The sequence below is a fragment of the Leucoraja erinacea genome, chromosome 1 (genome assembly GCF_028641065.1).
Source record: "Leucoraja erinacea ecotype New England chromosome 1, Leri_hhj_1, whole genome shotgun sequence".
In the NCBI taxonomy this organism is placed as follows: domain Eukaryota; kingdom Metazoa; phylum Chordata; class Chondrichthyes; order Rajiformes; family Rajidae; genus Leucoraja; species Leucoraja erinaceus.
Genome location: NC_073377.1, coordinates 73863725 through 73882699, shown reverse-complemented (window position 1 = coordinate 73882699; position 18975 = coordinate 73863725). Strand labels below are relative to the sequence as shown.

Here is an 18975-nt window from a genome sequence, read left to right as displayed (position 1 = left end):
ATCTTTAGGCCATGTGATGGTTTCTAAAAATAGTAGTCATGAGTGACAGATTAGGTCATAATACCATGAGTTGATCTTGTTTGTTGTCTTCTCCCATCATTCAATTATGTTCCTAGAGGGCTTCCTGTCCTAAATAGAGGACATCTCCTCCACTCTCCGCCTGTGTGATTGAGGCTCCAAAGCTGCAGCAGGAAATCCTGCATGTTCTGCCGTCACTATCATGAACTTGCCCAGGTTTCTAGACTGGTTTTCACCACTGGTTACAGACAAAACCACTTCCTATTTAAGAGGTATAGGCATGGCGTTAATGAATACTACTAACTTGAAGTGGTACTAACCACCATAACATTGGTTCCCTGAAAACTATGCATTTATAATCATGAGGTTGCAGCATGAGTTTTGCACGTGTGTCATACCAAGTGAAGTGAGTGCAAGTTAATCCCAGTACCTGTTTCCTTCACCTAATGTTATTCCCCTTGAAAATTGGCACAAAGTCTGTTTTTATGTCATTCCTATTTTAAAATAAGAAGCTTTTGTCTTATTTAAGAGAGGATTGATCTGTGGAATTCTTTGCCACAGAAGGCTGGGGAAGCTGTCAATGAATATTGTGCGGCAGTGATAGATAGATTCTTGATTAGTATGGGGGTTAAGAGTTCTGGGGAAAAGGCAGGAGAATGGGGTTAGGAGGGAGAGATAGATCAGCCTTGATTGAATGGTGGAGTAGCCTTCATGGGCCGAATGGCCTAATTCTGCTCCTATCACTTATGACCTTACAAAACCGGCATCGCCAGGGTTTCTCACAGTGACGTAAACTATTTTGTAAAGAAAGTATTATAAATACAAAAAGAGAAATCAAGCTTCTTGCCACAACTACCCAGCCAAGATTAAATGTATTAGGTTATACAGATTGTGAGTTGCACGGCAAGATCGCAATTAAGGTCTCCTGTCAAGTGCATTGATGTTTCCCACCTCCCATTGAAGTTAAGCTAACTGGATTAAAGTCTTTAATATTGGTGATCTTGCTGTTGCTGTTTACCAATCCGTTTTCCTCAAAGTATTATTAAAGCTTTTTAGCAACAGTCTTTCTATTGTAATATACATTTTAATTTCTGTATTATTTCCTCTGTAAAATTGAAATCGGTCCAAAATAACCTTCTCATAACGCCGAGGAACTGGATCAAAATTGTGACCAGTCACTTAGCGTAGCACAACTGAGTATCACTTCGGGACTTGGAGAAGGAGGTCAGATGTATTGATATCTGACTTCCATGTGTTCCTCATTGCAGTATTGCAGTAAACAAAGGTAGAAGTGAGGAAGAAGTTAGTCCCAGGCAGCTGTTCTCCACAGAACCACGAACATGGTCCCATCCGTTGATTGCGATAATGTTTGAGTAAAGAACAAAGGAGAAGAGGAATTTCTGAAATATGTGCAGGAGAGCTTCCTAATCACTGGTTTCAATGCAACAAGCAAGGAAGCATTGCTGGATCAGGTAGTGAGAATGAAGTGAACCAAATGGACAAAGTGTCAGGTGGGAAACAATGATCAATCTAACACAAAGTTTACATCACTAATGGAGAAAATGGAGAGCACTCTAAAGTTGAACTTCTTAATAAAATAAGGGGCAATTGAAAGACATCTTAACAGAGTAAACTAGAAGCAAGATTGGTAAATAAAACAGAAACATTGAAAATCTTCAGAAATGAAATGTTTCTGGTACATTTCTAAAAGGAAGAAAAGTAGAGGAATCAAAATTTATCTCCCTGGATGATGGATGAGAAAGAAAAATTGGGTCATGACTCGTGTTAGGTGGATAATTTAAGTGTGAGTCAGGCTTTTAGTAAACTGAGATGGGAGATGCAAAGGAAAACCAGGCGGGCAGAGGGTGAATCTGAGAAGAGAATGGCTGTAAATTTAATAGGGAATCGAAAAGCCTTCAACGTGCATATAAAAAGTAACTGAGCAGGAGAGGAGGAGGAGTGGGGTCAATTGGTTAGCAAGAAGGTGATCCATGCATGAAAACTGGTGGCATGGCAGGAATACTTGATGAGCATTGGTCTGTGCCAAATGAAATGCACTGCTGAATCCTTATCAGAATGGAAAATAATGGATAGAATGAAAATTGAAAAGGTTGAAGACTTCAAAACGGGAAAGAGATATCATGCATGCATTTTCCATTTAACATATTGTTAACGGGAGAACTCTTTCCTTTTAGTACCATTATTTGACTGTAGAAATCAAACTAAAGAGTATACCTTTTAGAACATGCTATAAATTTTGAATTGCATGATGAGCAAAAATAATTTTAATATAGTGGAACCATTTAGAGGCTTAATCTTGTGAAATTAAATTTATTCCAAATGTCGAAAATGCAGATTTTTTTTAAACATAATTTGTTTTCTTTAGGGCGTTTGGAGTTAAAAGAAGATAATATTGAGTGCCTGTTGTCTACAGCCTGCCTGTTACAACTGTCTCAGGTTGTTGAGGCATGCTGTGGGTTCTTGATGAAACAGCTTCACCCTTCCAACTGCCTTGGAATTCGTTCATTTGCAGATGCACAAGGCTGCACTGACCTGCATAAAGTGGCTCACAATTACACCATGGTATGTATCTGGAAAGATGGGTTTTTTCACAGTTCATGCATATTAGTTAGATGAACGATAGTTTAAAGAAGAAATACAGATTCCAGTCAATAATTTGAATGAATGTGCTCTAAATACTGTATTGGTTTAATATAATTAGATATATTTTAATAACTACAGTATTATACTCCCAGCCATCTACCAACAGTGCGGGAATTTGTGATAACAATCGCATGAATATACTCGTTGCTCCTTAAAAAAAATTACTGTACATCACACACTAATTATATACGAAAACTTATTTTGGCAAAATATATATCATCTCCCTATTAATTTAAGTAATTGAATTTGCATTGCAATTCTACATTATATGGTTAAACATTATTAATGTGATATATATCAAAAACTATTCAAATGAATGATGGTGCTCGCTCCCTGTCACACAAAGCGGCAAATCAAACATGGATGAACACAATGTTTTTTAGAAGGAACTGCTGATGCTGGAAAATCGAAGGTACACAGAAATGCTGGAGAAACTCAGCGGGGGCAGCAGCATCTATGGAGCGAAGGAAATAGTCAACGTTTCGGGCCGAAACCCTTGGTTTCGGCTCGAAACGTTGACTATTTCCTTCGCTCCATAGATGCTGCTGCACCCTCTGAGTTTCTCCAGCATTTTTGTGTACCATGGAACAACACAACGCAGGAACAGACCCTTTGGCCCACATTGTCTATGCAGAATATGATTCCAAGTTAAACTAATCTCTGTCTGTGTGTGATCTATTCCCTGCTTGTGCCTATCTAAAAGCCTCTTAAACACCACTATTGCTTCTGCTAACCCCACCACCTCAGTGGTGCACGGTGGCGCAGCGGTAGAGTTGATGCCTTACAGCGCCAGAGACCCGGGATCGATCTCAACTATGGGTGCTTGTCTCTACGGAGTTTGTATGCTCTCCCCTTGAACTGCCTGGCTTTTTTCCGAGATCTTCAGTTTCCTCCCACACTCCGAAAGACATACAGGTTTGTAGATTAATTGGCTTGGTATAAATGTAAATTGCCCCTAGTCTGTGTAGGAAAGTGCAGGGATCGCTGGTTGGTGGGCCAAAGGGCATGTTTCCGCGCTGTATTTCTAATCTAAACTAAAACATCTCGTGCTGCGCGTTCCAGGCCATGCACATCTTCAAAAAGCATGTTGTTGCTAATCAGCCTGCAACTGCATTGCCCTTGTGTATAAAGGTAAATAAACTAAAAATGTCTTTGCACACTTTAGCATAAAACTAGACCATGTGCGGACCCGTTGGGTCCCGTGCCCACAACGCAATATTTCACCAAACTGCAACAGGTTCCCGTTGTGACGCCAGAGACCCCTGTTGTGACGCGAGTCACGGCAACCCTCCCCCAACAGCGCAGCCGCGGCCGGCAAGTAGGAGCGCAACTGCGACATTTTTAGATCCCAGAAAAGAAGTAGTAACATTAAATGTATGAAAAAAGAATGTCACTTACCAACATTAAATTCAGTTTTCAGAATGTGAGAAAATGCATCTGGACCATGCATCTCAGAACAATTAGCCACTTCAGTCATTCTGGAAAAACAAGATTTCACATAAAATCTCAGAGAAATGTGAGATTATTGCAGTTATTCACAATCTAAAATGACAATCAGTAAACTGATGGTCAATTACAGGACCTTACATTAGCTAAGTAACTGAAAATTGCAATATATATTCATACCATTACGAGCACTAAAGTGACAAAACAGACAACGATGACAACAGAACCAAGATTTCTTAGCTACTTCCAAAATTGGCTTCTGGCCTTTTGAGTATCTTTTCCAATGATTAAGTAATTGTTAAAGAACTGCCAATAGTACAAGTTTCTATTTCACCTTTATTTCACAATCTATTTTTCCAATATCTAACATAACAATAATTTAATTGGTAGTAACAGGAGTCTATGATCAGTGACTATAATCAAGAGATTGCTTGGAAATTAACAAATCAGTAACAGAACTGGAGCACAAAACACTTATTTGTCTATAATTGCTCCATGAACCACATGGTCTGCTGAGCCGCTTCAGAGGGCACCTAATAGTCAAATGCTTTGGTGGGTATGGATTATAAATGGGTAAGGATATCAGATTTCCTTGCTTAAACACCTTATTGAGGCAGATGGGGGTTTTAAAGCCATCTGGCATCCTCATGGTTACCGTTACTGGTGCCAGTCTTTCATTTGGAATGAAATTAATTGTTCAAGTTTACATTCACCAATTAATGCAGTCAAATTCAAATTTAGGTCTTTGGATTAAGAGTCTCAACCTATAACTTCTAGTCTAGTGTCTTGACGCAAGATAGACACAAATGCTGGAGTAACTCAGCGGGACAGGCAGCATCTCCTGAGAGAAGAAATGGGTGACGTTTCGGGTCGAGACCATTCTTCCGACTAGTCTGGGGAAAGGGAAATGAGAGATATAGAACAAACTAGACCAAGTGCGGACCTGTTGGGTCCTATTCCCCTAACGCAATATTCCACCCATTCACCCATAGCCCCCAACTGCACAGGCGCAGCTGACGTTATTAAAGTTTAAAATGGCAATAACGTAAAATATAAGATCAATGTGAAAACATCTCACCCTCCCTCTTCAGTCCCCTAGTCCTCTTCATCTCCCTCTCACAACCTCCACCAACCCTCCTCTGCTTCCTCCCCTCACCCCCACCCTCCCCTCCTCTCTCTTCCCCCTCCCCTCCTCCATTACAATAGACAATAGGTGGAGGAGTAGGCCATTCATGTGATCATGGCTGATCATCCCAATAAGTACCCCGTTCCTGCCTTCTCCTCGCCATCCCTCGCCAAAACGATACACGATAGCGCTACAATTTTTGGCCCACCTTATTCACCATTGTCCTGCGATGTAAAAGAGACATCGCCATCCCTCTTCCTATCTCTATCCTCCTCCATTACCCCTCATCCCCTGCACTCCCTTCCCCTCCTCTTCACCTTCCCTCTTCTTTCCCCTCTCCTCCTCCCCTCCTCCCCTCCCCCACTCTCCTCCCACACCTCTCCTTTCCTCTCCTTTCCCCTACCCTCAGTCACCCCTCCCTCCATATCCCTTCTCCCCTCCCTACCCTCCTCTCCCACTATCCCCCTCCTTCCCGCTCCTCATCTCCCCCTATCCCACCTCCCCACTCTCCCTCCTCACCTCCTCCACTGCCCTCCTCTCCCTCAATCCCCCAATCCCTACCTCCCCCCTCCTATCCCCCTATCCCCCCCATCCCCCACTGTCTCTCATCACCTCCCCCACTTTTCCCCTCCTCTCCCTCAATCCGCCCCCCCACTCTCTCTCTCCCCTCACCTCCCCAGGATCTCGATATAAACCACCGCCAGCCCCGTTTTCTCCACGACGTCGGCGATGAACTTGTACTTGAGTCACGGGCTGTCGGGGGGGGGGACGGGCCGAGCGGCCTAGAGCCGGGGGAGGGGAAGGCCGAGACTGCGGCCTAGTCCTTGCCCTGGGTCCCGCTCCTCTCCCTCCCCGCGGGCCCGGAGCAACGGTCCCGCCATGCCCAGACCTAGTCCCAGCCTCAGCGTTGCGGTCATTTTAAATCCGTACTTGAGGCGGGGCTGTCGGGATGGAGCCGGGCTGAGTGACCTGAACCCGGGGGAGAGAGAGGCCGAGGCTGCGGCCTATTCCTTGCCCCAGGTCCCGCTCCTCTCCCTCCCCGCGGGCCCGGAGCAGCAACGCTGCCGCCCCTAGACCTCGCCCCAGCCTCAGCGCGGCAGTCATTTCAAATCACGCACGTGCGGATACCGGGCCCACTGCGCACGGAGTCTTTTTGAAAATCGCGATTTCTTATGTAAATAAGGTTCGGGATCCCATTGTGCTGTCATTGTGACACGGCTGATGGACAGGGCAAGTGGAAACATTTTGAAAAGTGGTTTTTGTAAAGTTTATCATGTCATTAACGCAAAATATAATATCAATCCTAATGAAACTTGTCTCTTTTACATCGCAGGACAATGGTGAATAAGGTGGGCCAAAATTGTAGCGCTATCGTGTACCTTTTTGGCGGAGTTTTGAAACGTCACGCACTCACATGCATACAAACAATGTTTTAGTAATATACTAGACCAAGTGCAGACCCATTGGGTCTGCTCCCCCAACACAATTTTCCACCACTCACCTGTTCCCCCAATGCAACCCGTTCCCCCAACGCAATATTCCACCACTCAGTCATAGCCCCCAACTGCGCAGGCGCGACTCATTTCTCCTCTTCCCCCAGTACTCCCTCCTCCTCCTCCTCCTCTTCACTCTCCCTCTTTAATCCCTGGAGAGGGAGAGGGGGTAGAGAGGGAGGGAGGGTAGAGAGGGAGGGGGATAGAGAGGAAGGGGAGATGATGGAGAGGGGGAGTGAGGGGAGATAGTGAGGGGGTATAGAGCGGGAGGGAGGGTAGATAGGGAGGGGGAGAGGGAATGTAGACGTGGCAACTATGGATTCTACCCCCTTCCCTCCCTCAATCCCCCCCACTCTCCCTCCTCACCTCCCCAGTATCTTTCCCCTCTCCTCCTCCGCTCCCTCTTCCCTCCTTCACCTCTTTCCTTCTCCTTTCGCCTACCGCCGCCGCTGCTCCATCACCGCGAGGCCTCACCACCACCGCAATGACCACATTGCCACACGGACGTCGCGATGCCTCACTGGGTCACTTCCTCTCAACGCGCGGGGGGGAGGAATGGCCTGCGGCGTCACACACACACTAACCACCCCTCCCCTCACACGTCGCGATGCCTCACTGGGTCACTTCCTCTCAACGCGCGGGGGGGAGGAATGGCCTGCGGCGTCACACACACACTAACCACCCCTCCCCTCACACACAAACGCACACACTAACCACCTCCCTTGATATTATATTAATATTATTCATTTGCTCCTTTTACCCCATCCCCTGCCCTATCCACTCACGCATAGCCTCACAACTCGCAGGCGCGGCCTAGAGAGGTAAAAAAAGAGAGAGGATAGCGGGGGCAGAGGGAAAGGGCGGGGGTACGGGGAACTTTTTGTTGAGATATTCAGAGAGGGAGCGGCTTGAAATCTAAAATACATACATAAATGATGCTGTCAGGCCGTGTGGTAATTTTCAGCAAGACTTTAATCAATCTACAACTAATGTTCATGTCCACTTGTGAAGTGGGCATTGGGCAAACTAACTTTTAATTTGCATTTGGTGTACAGAACTTATAGACTGGGCACTAATAGAGTCTAGCTTTTCACTTCAAGGATTAATTTATATCACTTACATAAAATTGTCACCTTTCGATTAGTAGCCATTTCATCCACGTTTAATTGTGTGATGTCACATAATTTGTCCAGTAATCAGAAAAATATTGGTATAATATTGCTAGTGTAAGCAAACAAAATCTAAGCCAAGCTCATCTGCAGCGGGGCTCCATGGGGAAAAAAAACTCAAGTAGTCATACATATTTAGAAAATCATTTCCACAACTAATTACTCTTGTTGGAGAGGCGGCTCTTGGAGCCTCTGTGCATTATAATGTTATTTGGTTCCCAATGGTAATCTGAAATTACGATCTCCAGTCATCCTCAATATGGTATTCCTTTGAGCAGTTGCTATGGAAACTGCTGGGATTTAGCTATTCAGGTACATTTAAATCAATTTAATTTCTCAATAATTAAATTGATAGTAATACTTCATTAAAAAAAAGCATGCAGTGTTTCATTAAATTAAGAGACAAAAATACAATGTCATCAGTCTTTTTCCCATTAGTAATACATACATGCTGTTTGGGAGAAAGACCCATAATTTATTTATTTGCCTCTGTACTCCACAATTTGAGTTTTATAATAGAAAAAACTCACATGTGGTTAAAGTGCACATTGTCAGATTTTATTAAAGGGTATTTTTAAACATTTTGGTTTTACCATGTAGAAATTACAGCTGTGTTTATAAATACAGTGCCCTCCATAATTTCTACATGGTGAAACCAAAATGCACCGCTATTCAATGTGATCATGGCTGATCATCCACAATCAGTACCCCGTTCCTGCCATATCCCCTGACTCTGCTATCTTCAAGAGCCCTATTTCGCTCTCTCTTGAAAGTATCCAGAGAACCCGCCTCCACCACCCTCTGAGGCAGAGAATTCCACAGACTCACAACTCTCTGTGTGAAAAAGTATTTCCTCATCTCCGTTCTAAATGGCTTACCCCTTATTCTTAAACTGTGGTCCCTGGTTCTGGACTCCCCCAACATTGGGAACATGTTTCCTGCCTCTAGTGTGTTCAAACACTTAATAATTTTATATGTTTCAATAAGATTCCCTCTCATCCTTCTAAATTTCAGAGTATACAAGCCCAGCCACTCCATTCTCTCAGCATATGATATCCCGCCATCCCTGAATTAACCTTGTGAACCAGGTGTGGTCTCACTAGGACCCTGTACAACTGCAGAAGGACCTCTTTGCTCCTATACTCAACTCCTCTTGTTATGAAGGCTAACATGCCATTTGCTTTCTTCACTGCCTGCTGTACCTGCATGCTAACTGATCGCAAAGGGACTGGCAGGCCAAGGAGACCTCCACAGCTGATGACAAAAAAATTCTCTCTATAATAAAGAAAAATCCCCAAACACCTGTTCGACAGATCAGAAACATTCTTCAGGAGTCTGGTGTGGATTTGTCAATGGCCACTGTCCGTAGAAGACGTCATGAACTCCATGAAATACAGAGGATACACTGCAAGATGCAAACCACTGGTTAGCATCAAAAATAGGATGGCCAGGTTACAGTTTGCCAAAAATTACTTAAAAGAGAAACCATAGTTCTAGAGAAAAAGTCTTGTGGACAGATGACACGCAGATTAATTTATGTCAGAGTGATGGCATGAGCAAGTATGGAGGAGAGAAGGAACTGCCCAAGAACCAAAACATACCACCTCATCTGTGAAACATGGTGGTGGGGGCATTATGACCTGGGCATATATGGCTGCTGAAGGCACTGGCTCACTTATCTTCATTGATGATACAACTGCTGATGGTAGTAGCATAATGAATTCTGAAGTGTATAGACACATCCTATCTGCTCAAGTTCAAACAAATGCCTCAAAACTCATTGGCCGGCAGTTTATTCTACAGCAAGACAATGATTTCAAACATACTGCTAAAGCACCAAAGGAGTTTTTCAAAGCTACAAAATGGTAAATTCTTGAGTGGCCAAGTCAATCACCCGATCTGAACCCAAATGAGCATGCTTTTTATAAGCTGAAGGGGACTAGCCCCCAAAACAAGCATAAGCTAAAGATGGCTGCAATACAGGCCTGACAGAGCATCACCAGAGAAGACACCCAGCAACTGGTGATGTCCATGAATCGCAGACTTCAAGCTGCCATTGCATGCAAAGGATATGCACCAAAATACTAAACATGACTACTTTCATTTACATGAGATTGCTATGTCCCAAACATTATGGTGCCCTGAAATGGGGGTACTATATATATAAACCCTGCTGTAATTTCTACATGGTGAAACTAAAATGTGTAAAAATGGCCTTTATTAAAACATGACAAAGTGCATTTTAACCACATGTGATTTTTTTTCTATTATAAATCTCAAATTGTGGAGTACAGAGGCAAATAAATAAATGGGTCTGTTCCAAACATTATGGAGGGCAATGTATTCTTAATCATCATTTTCTGGAATATTTATTCTTAACAAAATTTCATTAATCTGAACACCTTTAATTCAAAACTATTGTAACATCTCACAATTGGATTCTCCTAAATTCTGAGGGAATTTTTTTAATCAATTAACCCTTCCTGGTCAAGATTCCATCATCTGGAGTTTCATGCCTCTCCACCATCACTTGCTAGCTGTTATCCCACTGCTTTCCCTCGCCTCTTTCTACCAGCTTTCACCCCTCGACTCCAGTCTTGAAGGGTTCGACGAAACATCATCTGTCCATTTCCCTCCACAAATGCTTCCTCCAGTAGTTACTTTTTTTGTACCAATATTTGTGTCTGTTCCTATGGTTTCCTTTTATTGCCTGTATTTACTATGAGAGTTTAAAGTGAATCCCAAAAGCTTATTGTTATTCAAGAGTCTTAAACAATTGATATATGTCCTTAATGTCCAAAGGAACTGATGTTGAAATATGAAGATTGAATTCCTTTTGGTGTCCGCATAAAATGGACAACAGAACTTTTTATTGATGCCAGATTCAATTTACCAGCCGTATTCTTCTTCTACCACTGACTCATCTGACTTCACAGTTCCATTAAAAGCCCTCATGTATAGTGTGATTATAATGACCACAGTCCCATTACAAATATATTTAAGCCCATGGGCTTTAGTGCTGCAGGTACTGTTCTTTTTACAATTACAAAACATCAAATGATGGATGGTTTTGCAAAACTCTCAGATTGGAAGTGTGTCTCAGTTGTCACTAATTACTATCTTCACCTCTTATCTTATCCCAACCTGAATCATCGGTTAGCCTCGTTCTTCAGAGATGCTGCCAGACCCGTTCAGTTACTCCAGCACTTTTTGTGTTTTTTGTTTACCAGCATCTGCAGTTCCATATGTTTCAATAAGAGGCTTTGGGTTGCCAAAAAAATAATGAGTGGGACTTTCAATTGCAAGCTTCTCATTTTCTGCTTTCACAATGGATGACCAATCATGGGATGTCAGCGCACTGGCTGCTCAATAGCTGTGCAAGGCTACTGTGATGCAAATTTCAAGTGGATTGTAAATGGATGATGTAGCATCTGCCTTGATGATTACGTAAATATGTAAATCACTGTCTTCCATTTGTTTGGATAGAAGACAAATATCATTAATGTATTTGTTAGCAGCAAACAACAAACATACTAAGTCTGTAAAATAAAGCAAATGTTTATCCTTCAAAATACAGAGATCCTTTTGGCAAAAGTTGTAGCAGTATATACAGTAAGTGCCTGGAGCATACTGCTTGGGTTGGTGGTGCAAGCAGATACAAAAATTGTGTTTTAGAAAATGTTAGGTATGCACATTGATTGGCAGAAAATGCAAGGAAATGGATCATGTGCAGGGAAAAGGAATTTGTCCCTTCCCACCCGAACTACCCCCTCTCCGGGCACTTTCCCTTTACAACCGCAAGAAATGCTACACTTGTCGCTTTACCTACCCCCTTGACTCCATTCAAGGACCCAAGCAGTCTTTGCAGGTGCGGCAGAGGTTCACCTGCACCTCCTCCAACCTCATCTATTGCATCCGCTGCTCTAGATGTCAGCTGCTCTACATAATAATAATAATATAATAATATATAATAATCTTTATTGTCATTGTACAAGACAACAAAATTTTGTTGGAGCAGTCCTCCAGCTGCACAGGAATATGAGTATAAAAATACGTTTAAAAAAGAACTATTAAAAAATTAGACTATAAACATATAGGAGTATGGGCGGGTGTGTGAGAGAGAGGGGGGGAATCAGTGTGGGAGGGGGATAGAGTTCAGTAGTGTCACAGCTCTATGGTAGAAGCTGTTTTTTAGTCTTGTCGTGCGGGCGCTCAGTGTCCTGTATCGTCTTCCTGAGGGCAGGGGGGTGAAGAGGCAGTGTCCAGGGTGTGTGCTGTCTCTAATGATGCCCTTGACCCTCCGGATGCAGCGGGTCCGGTAGATGTCCTCCAGTCTGGGGAGCTGGGTGCCAGTGATCCTCTCAGCAGTCTTAATGACGCGTTGGAGAGCTTTCCTGTTCTCTGCGGTGCAGCCAGAGTACATTGGGGAGACCAAGCGTAGGCTTGGCGATCGCTTCGCCGAACACCTCCGCTCGGTTCGCAATAACCAACCTGATTTCCCAGTGGGTCAGCACTTCAACTCCCCCTCCTATTCTGAATCCAACCTTTCTGTCCTGGGCCTCCTCCATGGCCAGAGTGAGGACCACCGGAAATTGGAGGAGCAGCACCTCATATTTCGCTTGGGCAGTTTGCACCCTCTCCCTCAGCCCACTGGCTCCACCTCTTCCTTCATCACCCACTCTCACATCAGTCTGAGGAAGAGTTCCTTTGCTTCATAGATGCTGCTGCACCCGCTGAGTTTCTCCAGCACTTCTGTCTGCCTAGGAATTACTTTAATTTGGCATCATGTTCCGCACTGACCATGGGCTGAAACGTTTGTTCCTGTGCTGTACAGTTCTTCGTACAGTTCTGTGTTTCCAGCGATAAATATGCTGACTATATTGGTGCAATCCTTTTCGTAAAGTGTAAAAGGTCGTGGCAGCGTATAATATTTGTATCGGCTTAAATGATTTTAATTAGAAAACCAAAAGTGTAATGTGTTTATTGGAAGATTTGTCACATTTCATGCTCCCTTGTGTCAAAGAGTTGGGTATTTTAGAAACGAAACATAGAAATAGGTGCAGGAGTAGGCCATTCGTGCCCTTCGAGCGTAACTGCCATTCAAAGGATCATGGCTGATCATCCAATCAGTTGTACCTGCCTTCTCTGATACCCCCTGATCCCCTTAGCCAAAAGGGCCACATCTAACTCCCTTTAAATATAGCCAATGAACTTCATCAACTACCCTCTGTGTCAAAGAGTTCCAGAGATGACCACTTGCTGAGGAAATATTTCCACACATTCTCAGCATCTAGCAATAACTGACGAAAAACAAAGTAAGTAGCGTGGGAAAGAAGGTGTATGCTATGCATGCCTTTATTGATCGGGCCATTGAGTATAAGAAACAGGAAGTAAGTTACAGCCTTATAGGACTTTGGTTAGGCTGCATTTGAAGTCTTGTGCTGTTCTGGTTGCCTTATTACATGAATGATGTGGAGATTTGGGAGAGGCTGTAAAGGTGGTTTGCCAGAATGCTGCCTGGATTAGAAGGCCTCGCCTAGAAGGAGAGGTTGGACAAACTTGGATTGTTTTCAATCAAATGTCAGAAGTTGAGAAAAGACCTGATAGAAATATAAAATTATGAGAGGCATAGAAGGGGTAGACAGGCAGAACCTTGTTCTCAGGGTGTAAATGGCAAGATCTAGAGGGCAGAGCTTTAACATGAGAGGGGAACAGTTTAAAGGAGATGTGCAGGGCAAGCTTTTTAATAGAGCATGGTGGGTTCCTGAAACATGCTGCCAGGAGTGGTATGGAGGCAAATATGAGTATACCATTTACGAGACTTTTAGATAGGCACATGGATATGCAGGGAATAGAGAGATGTGGGACATGTGCATGGCAGAGGAGATTAGTTTAACCTGGCAACTACTTCAGCTCAGACATTGCAGGCTGAAGAGCCAGTTACCGTACTATATTGTTCTATGTTCTGGACCACAGTCATCATGTCTGTGTATAAAATCATGATGGTAATCAATAATCTGAATCGACAATCTTTTTCTCAGGCTAGGGGACTCAAAAACTAGGCATAGGTTTAAGGTGAAAGGGGAAAGACATAACAGAAATCCGACGGACAACTTTATTTTAACTTTCTCACGTACAAGCTGCCAGAGAAAGTTGTTGAGGCAGAAACAACAATGACATTGAAAAGACATTTGGACAGGTGCGTCGATAGGAAAGATTTGGAGGGATATTTGCCAGAACCGGGCAAATGGGTCAAGTTTAAATTGGGCATCTTGTTGGCACGGTAGAGTTGAGGCTGAAGGATCTGTTTTCGTGCTGTGACTCCATGAAAGTAGAAGTGACATAACATTGAAAATGCATTTTAATTTTGGAGGCAGACTACAATGCACTCTTTTTATTTTAGATTTGCAACCTTTGCAGTTTTCATATAATGCATACAGTTTATAATGACTGAACTATCTCAGTAAACTCTTAGTCAGCTGATTGTGTGCTACTGTGATGAATGTGTTTGGTTTTGTGATTTCACCATGTTATAAATAATGAAAGTACATCAGTTGAATTTATAAAAATGGAAGAAGGCATGATTGATTTGCTTCATTTTTACTTGCGTGCAGTAATTTCAAGCAATAATTTTGCATTTGTTGTGAGAAAAACGGAATTATAGGTGCGTTTTTAATCCCATTATAGTTTGCACTTAATCTGCTGGGAATTAATATGGGTTAATAATCCTTTTGTTTTAGGAACATTTCATGGACGTGATAAGGAATCAAGAGTTTCTACTGCTGCCAGCAAATGAGATTGTTAAACTGCTGGCAAGTGATGATATGAATATACCAGATGAAGAAACTATATTAAATGCATTGCTCAGCTGGGTGCGGCATGATGCAGATACCAGGCAAAAAGAACTCAGCAAACTGCTGGCATACATCAGACTTCCTCTCCTCTGTCCTCAGGTAAATTAAAAAAAAGTGCCATCAATCTATTGAGTCATTACATGGACATGATCTTCATCAACAGTATTTAACAAACATTTCATTTTAGAAAGAACAAGTCATTAGCATTTTCAATAGGATAATACAAGCAAGTAACATGGTGCTGCGTTTTAATTTTAAGTTAATTCTGATGGGTGAAGTTTTATTAAAATATCCAAATGATATAAGAATTACATTTGTCTTTGTCATAGAGTGATACAGTGTGGAAAGACCTTTCGGCCCAACTTGTCCACACCGGCTAACATGTCCCAGCTACACTAGTCCCATCTCCATATCACTCCAAACCTGTCCCATCCATGTACCTGATGTGTTACTGATTTTGTGCAAGGTCCATATCTCTGCCATGTGATGTCCATTTAAAAAGGTAGCCTTGATTGCGATACACTAAGATGCAAGTACATTTTTAAAGACCTGATGCTAAAGATGTAAATCAAATAGATTGATTCATCAAATAGTGTAATTTAAAATATTTTTAAACTCGCATACTTTTTAATTTGGTAGTTATCAAGATAGAAATAGCCTTCCACAACTCCAATAAAAACAGTAGCGTGTCATTGAAAATTGACCAGATGCAGTGGCCAATTTTCAACACGTGTCTTTGAGGCTTGGCATCCATTTGGAAGTACAAACTGACTTTCTGCTAGGGTTTTCATTTGCCTTTGCACTTTATTCTGGCATAAAATGTTCTCCCAAATTATGTCAACAGTAATCCAAGACGCAAAATGAATTTTCAGTGAGATGGTTGCCTTTCAGACTGGTGAGGTTAGGGTTAGGGCCAGAATGGTCAAGTGTTTTGCACACACACACACACACACACACACACACACACACACACACACACACACACACACACACACACACACACACACACACACACACACACACACACACACACACACACACACACACACACACACACACACACACACACACACACACACACACACACACACACACACACACACACACACACACACAATATAAACTGGTCGTCGTCCCGTTTATCTCCAGATACACCCTCGTGTATGCTGGTTGTGCTTTGAGATCAAGGTCGTTATACCAGTGGTTCCCAACCTTTTTTTGGCCATGCCCCACCTAATCACCTCTAAAATCCTGATGCCCCCCCCCCCATGTGGTGATATATAATTCTTATCATTTAAAAAATGAACTTCTAAATCCAATTCAATAAATAAGGTTCTCCCATGACCTCACGCGCTTCGTGCGACGTGCATGAAGAGCGATGGCGCGGTGATTATGTAATAACTACACAATAAAGACCTTTTTTACCCCCAAAAAATTATTTACTCAAAATAACATCTGAAACATAAACTACATATGTTTACCTGATGGAAAATCCAAAAAAATAAAAATCGAAAATTTGGACCCAGACCTCCTCAGTCGCGCTCAATTGCCCCCCTTAAAAATCAAATTGCCCCCCTGTGGGGCGTACGCCCCACGTTGGGAACCACTGAGTTATACCCAACTTCCTCAGGCTGTTACTGATGTTGTGCTGCATCTTACAATTTGCTATTCATTAATACGTGAAATGGAAACCCAACTCCACACTTGGGAGAGAAGACTATCTACCTTCTCTTCACATGAGCACTGTAATATTTTCTGGCATTATCAACTCTCAAAAATCCAGGCCTTCAGTGGCCATACTTTGGTCCTTCAAAACCTCCTTGGCAATCTCTTCCCAGTATTGTCAGTCTGTAGTCTAGAAGGGCATCTGGTGTCAACTTGTATATAGAACTGGCCTCCTGCTATCACTCAACTCCAGCAGCCTGCTCAGTCTCACTGAGCCAATTGGAGCAATCTCCAACCAACCCCTGCAACTATTCCATCAATATATAATTTATCTTTGGTGGTAACACTCTCCAGTAGTTTGCTCTGCATTTTTTTTGTGTTGCACTATATCTCTTTAAGAATTGTCATTCAAGAAATGCTGGAGAACGCTATGTTGAAGCTGAGAGCAGCAATAAACAAGGACATCCTAAAATACTGCTCCATGATCCTCGCAATTGGAGATCTTTCACAAATTGTGTTTGGGCACCTGCTAGGCTGCCTCAAACCATTAAAAGGCAGTGAAACCAATTTGTGTGTAACAGTGGGTTAGGCATGTAACATTTCAACTTCCTTGTTTCATAACATTTCTGACATTCTCCTTTTATATTTTCTGATCCAAAGAGCCGTTTAATGCTACATTACCTGATCTGAACAAAAAAAAAATTGAAAAACGTGAATCATAATCAGCATTGCTACGCCGTAACACTGTTAAACTCCCCAACCTAATGAGAATAGTATTATTTTATTTTATTCTGGAAAACTAGGATGAAATCATGTGACCAATAAATGAGACAGCAAATGTCTACTAAAGGAAATCTCCTATTGCTCTGCATTGAAATTGGAGAAACCAAACAAAATGGATGACTGCATTGTGGAGCATCTGTATTTAGTTCATAGGAGGGGGCCTCAGCTTCCTGTTGCCTAGAATTCCCCTTCTTATTCCACTCTACCTTCTTTGTATGTGTCCTCCAACACTGTCAGGGTGTCTGAGGGGAGAAGGCAGGAGAATGGGGTTAAGAGGAAAGATAGATCAGCCATGATTGAATGGCAGAGTAGACTTGATGGGCCGAATGGCCTAATTCTGCTCCTGTCACTTATGACCTTGTGACACTGTATAAAGATGCCCAACTTAAACTTGAGGACCAACAAGTTTGCACCTTATCACCTTGCAGCCTTCTAGATTGGATCACATCCCACAACTTCAGGTAGCTCACCCATTAGTCCGTCTTTTCACCCTTTTTAGTGTTCAAAAAACTTTTATTTTGGAGGTCTAGTCTTTTTATGTGGGGGAGGGAGGGGGGGGGGCAGGGGGAAGGTGGAAACTATTTTCTGAGTCCTACCTGGTCGGAGATGCGGCTTTCCTCCGAGTCACATTTTTGCCCTCTCCATGCGGCCTGCCAGCGGGACTGGAGCGGCGTTTCGTGCTGGGACCGGCTGGGACTGTAGCTTTGGCGGCGGCACAGCGCTGAGGCACCGTCATGGAGTGGGCGATGCCTTGCCCGGGTCGCCGTGTGGGGCTCCGGAGGGCTGAAGACCGCCGATGGGAACATCGCGGAGCTGTGGCTGCAGGCGTCCAGACGCGGGTGGCACTGATTTCAAACACCGCGGGGCCTGGGATCTCTCGTCAGGCTCCGACCAGCGCGGCCTGTGGACTTCGGGAGCCGCAGTCTCCGGGGAGGAAGCGGCCATTCCTGTTACTCCAATGCCGCTGAAGAGTGTTCTCCCGACGCCGGAACTCCATCATCCGGTTAGAGGGCCTATGACATCGGGCCGCCGTTGCAGCAACTGTGGAGGCCTCAAATAGGCCCCGACCTCGGGTGAACTAAGAGGAGGTGGACTGGAATTTTTAGTGCCTTCCCTCACAGTGGAAAGTGATTCTGCTGTGGGGGGGCGTTCATGTTAAATTCTATAGTGTGTTGTGTCTTTTTTTTAATTTTATATGGATGTATGGTAATCTGATTTCTTCTCTGTAAAGCACTTTGGCTTCAACGTGATTTGATTTAAAAGTAGCTATATAAATAAAAAGTACTTACTTACTTCTGTCTGTAGCAGAACAGGCCAGGTCATCCATCTAAGATATTGATGCGTGGATAGAAAAGGTTGAGAGGGATATGGGCCAAACGCAGGCAAACTAGAACAGGTCGACATTTTGGTCAGCCTGGATGGGCTGAGTCGGAGGGCCTATCCCTACTGTATTGCAGTTTGACTTGGTTGTTCCATCTTCATTAGTACAGCCTGACCAACTTGGCATATCCTACACCCTGCATTACACAGCTTTTTCATTCCTTTATCTATATTCACGCTTTATTTTCCCGCATCTCATAGTCTACACCAATTTTTTCTCTCCCTCATCCATCAACCTGTACAAAAGGGACGGGTTACACCTTAACTGGAGGGGGACCAACATTCTGGCAGGCAGGTTTGCTAGTGCTACACATGTGGGTTTGAACTAAATAGTGGGGGGGGGAGGGATTAACAAATTGGGAGTATAAAGATGGAGT

The 18975-nt window shown here is 43.3% G+C and overlaps 1 protein-coding gene across 11 annotated transcripts in view; it reads left to right on the top strand.

Moving 5' to 3' along the window:
• Positions 1-18975, top strand: part of LOC129698412 (kelch-like protein 5) — a 100394-nt gene that overhangs the window by 43881 nt on the left and 37538 nt on the right. For all 11 annotated transcript variants that reach the window (XM_055637605.1, XM_055637577.1, XM_055637573.1 and 8 more), the window contains 2 exons: positions 2405-2601; positions 14657-14869. In XM_055637605.1, coding sequence (XP_055493580.1) covers positions 2405-2601; positions 14657-14869 — 410 coding nt within the window. The remainder of the gene's footprint in view (positions 1-2404; positions 2602-14656; positions 14870-18975) is intronic.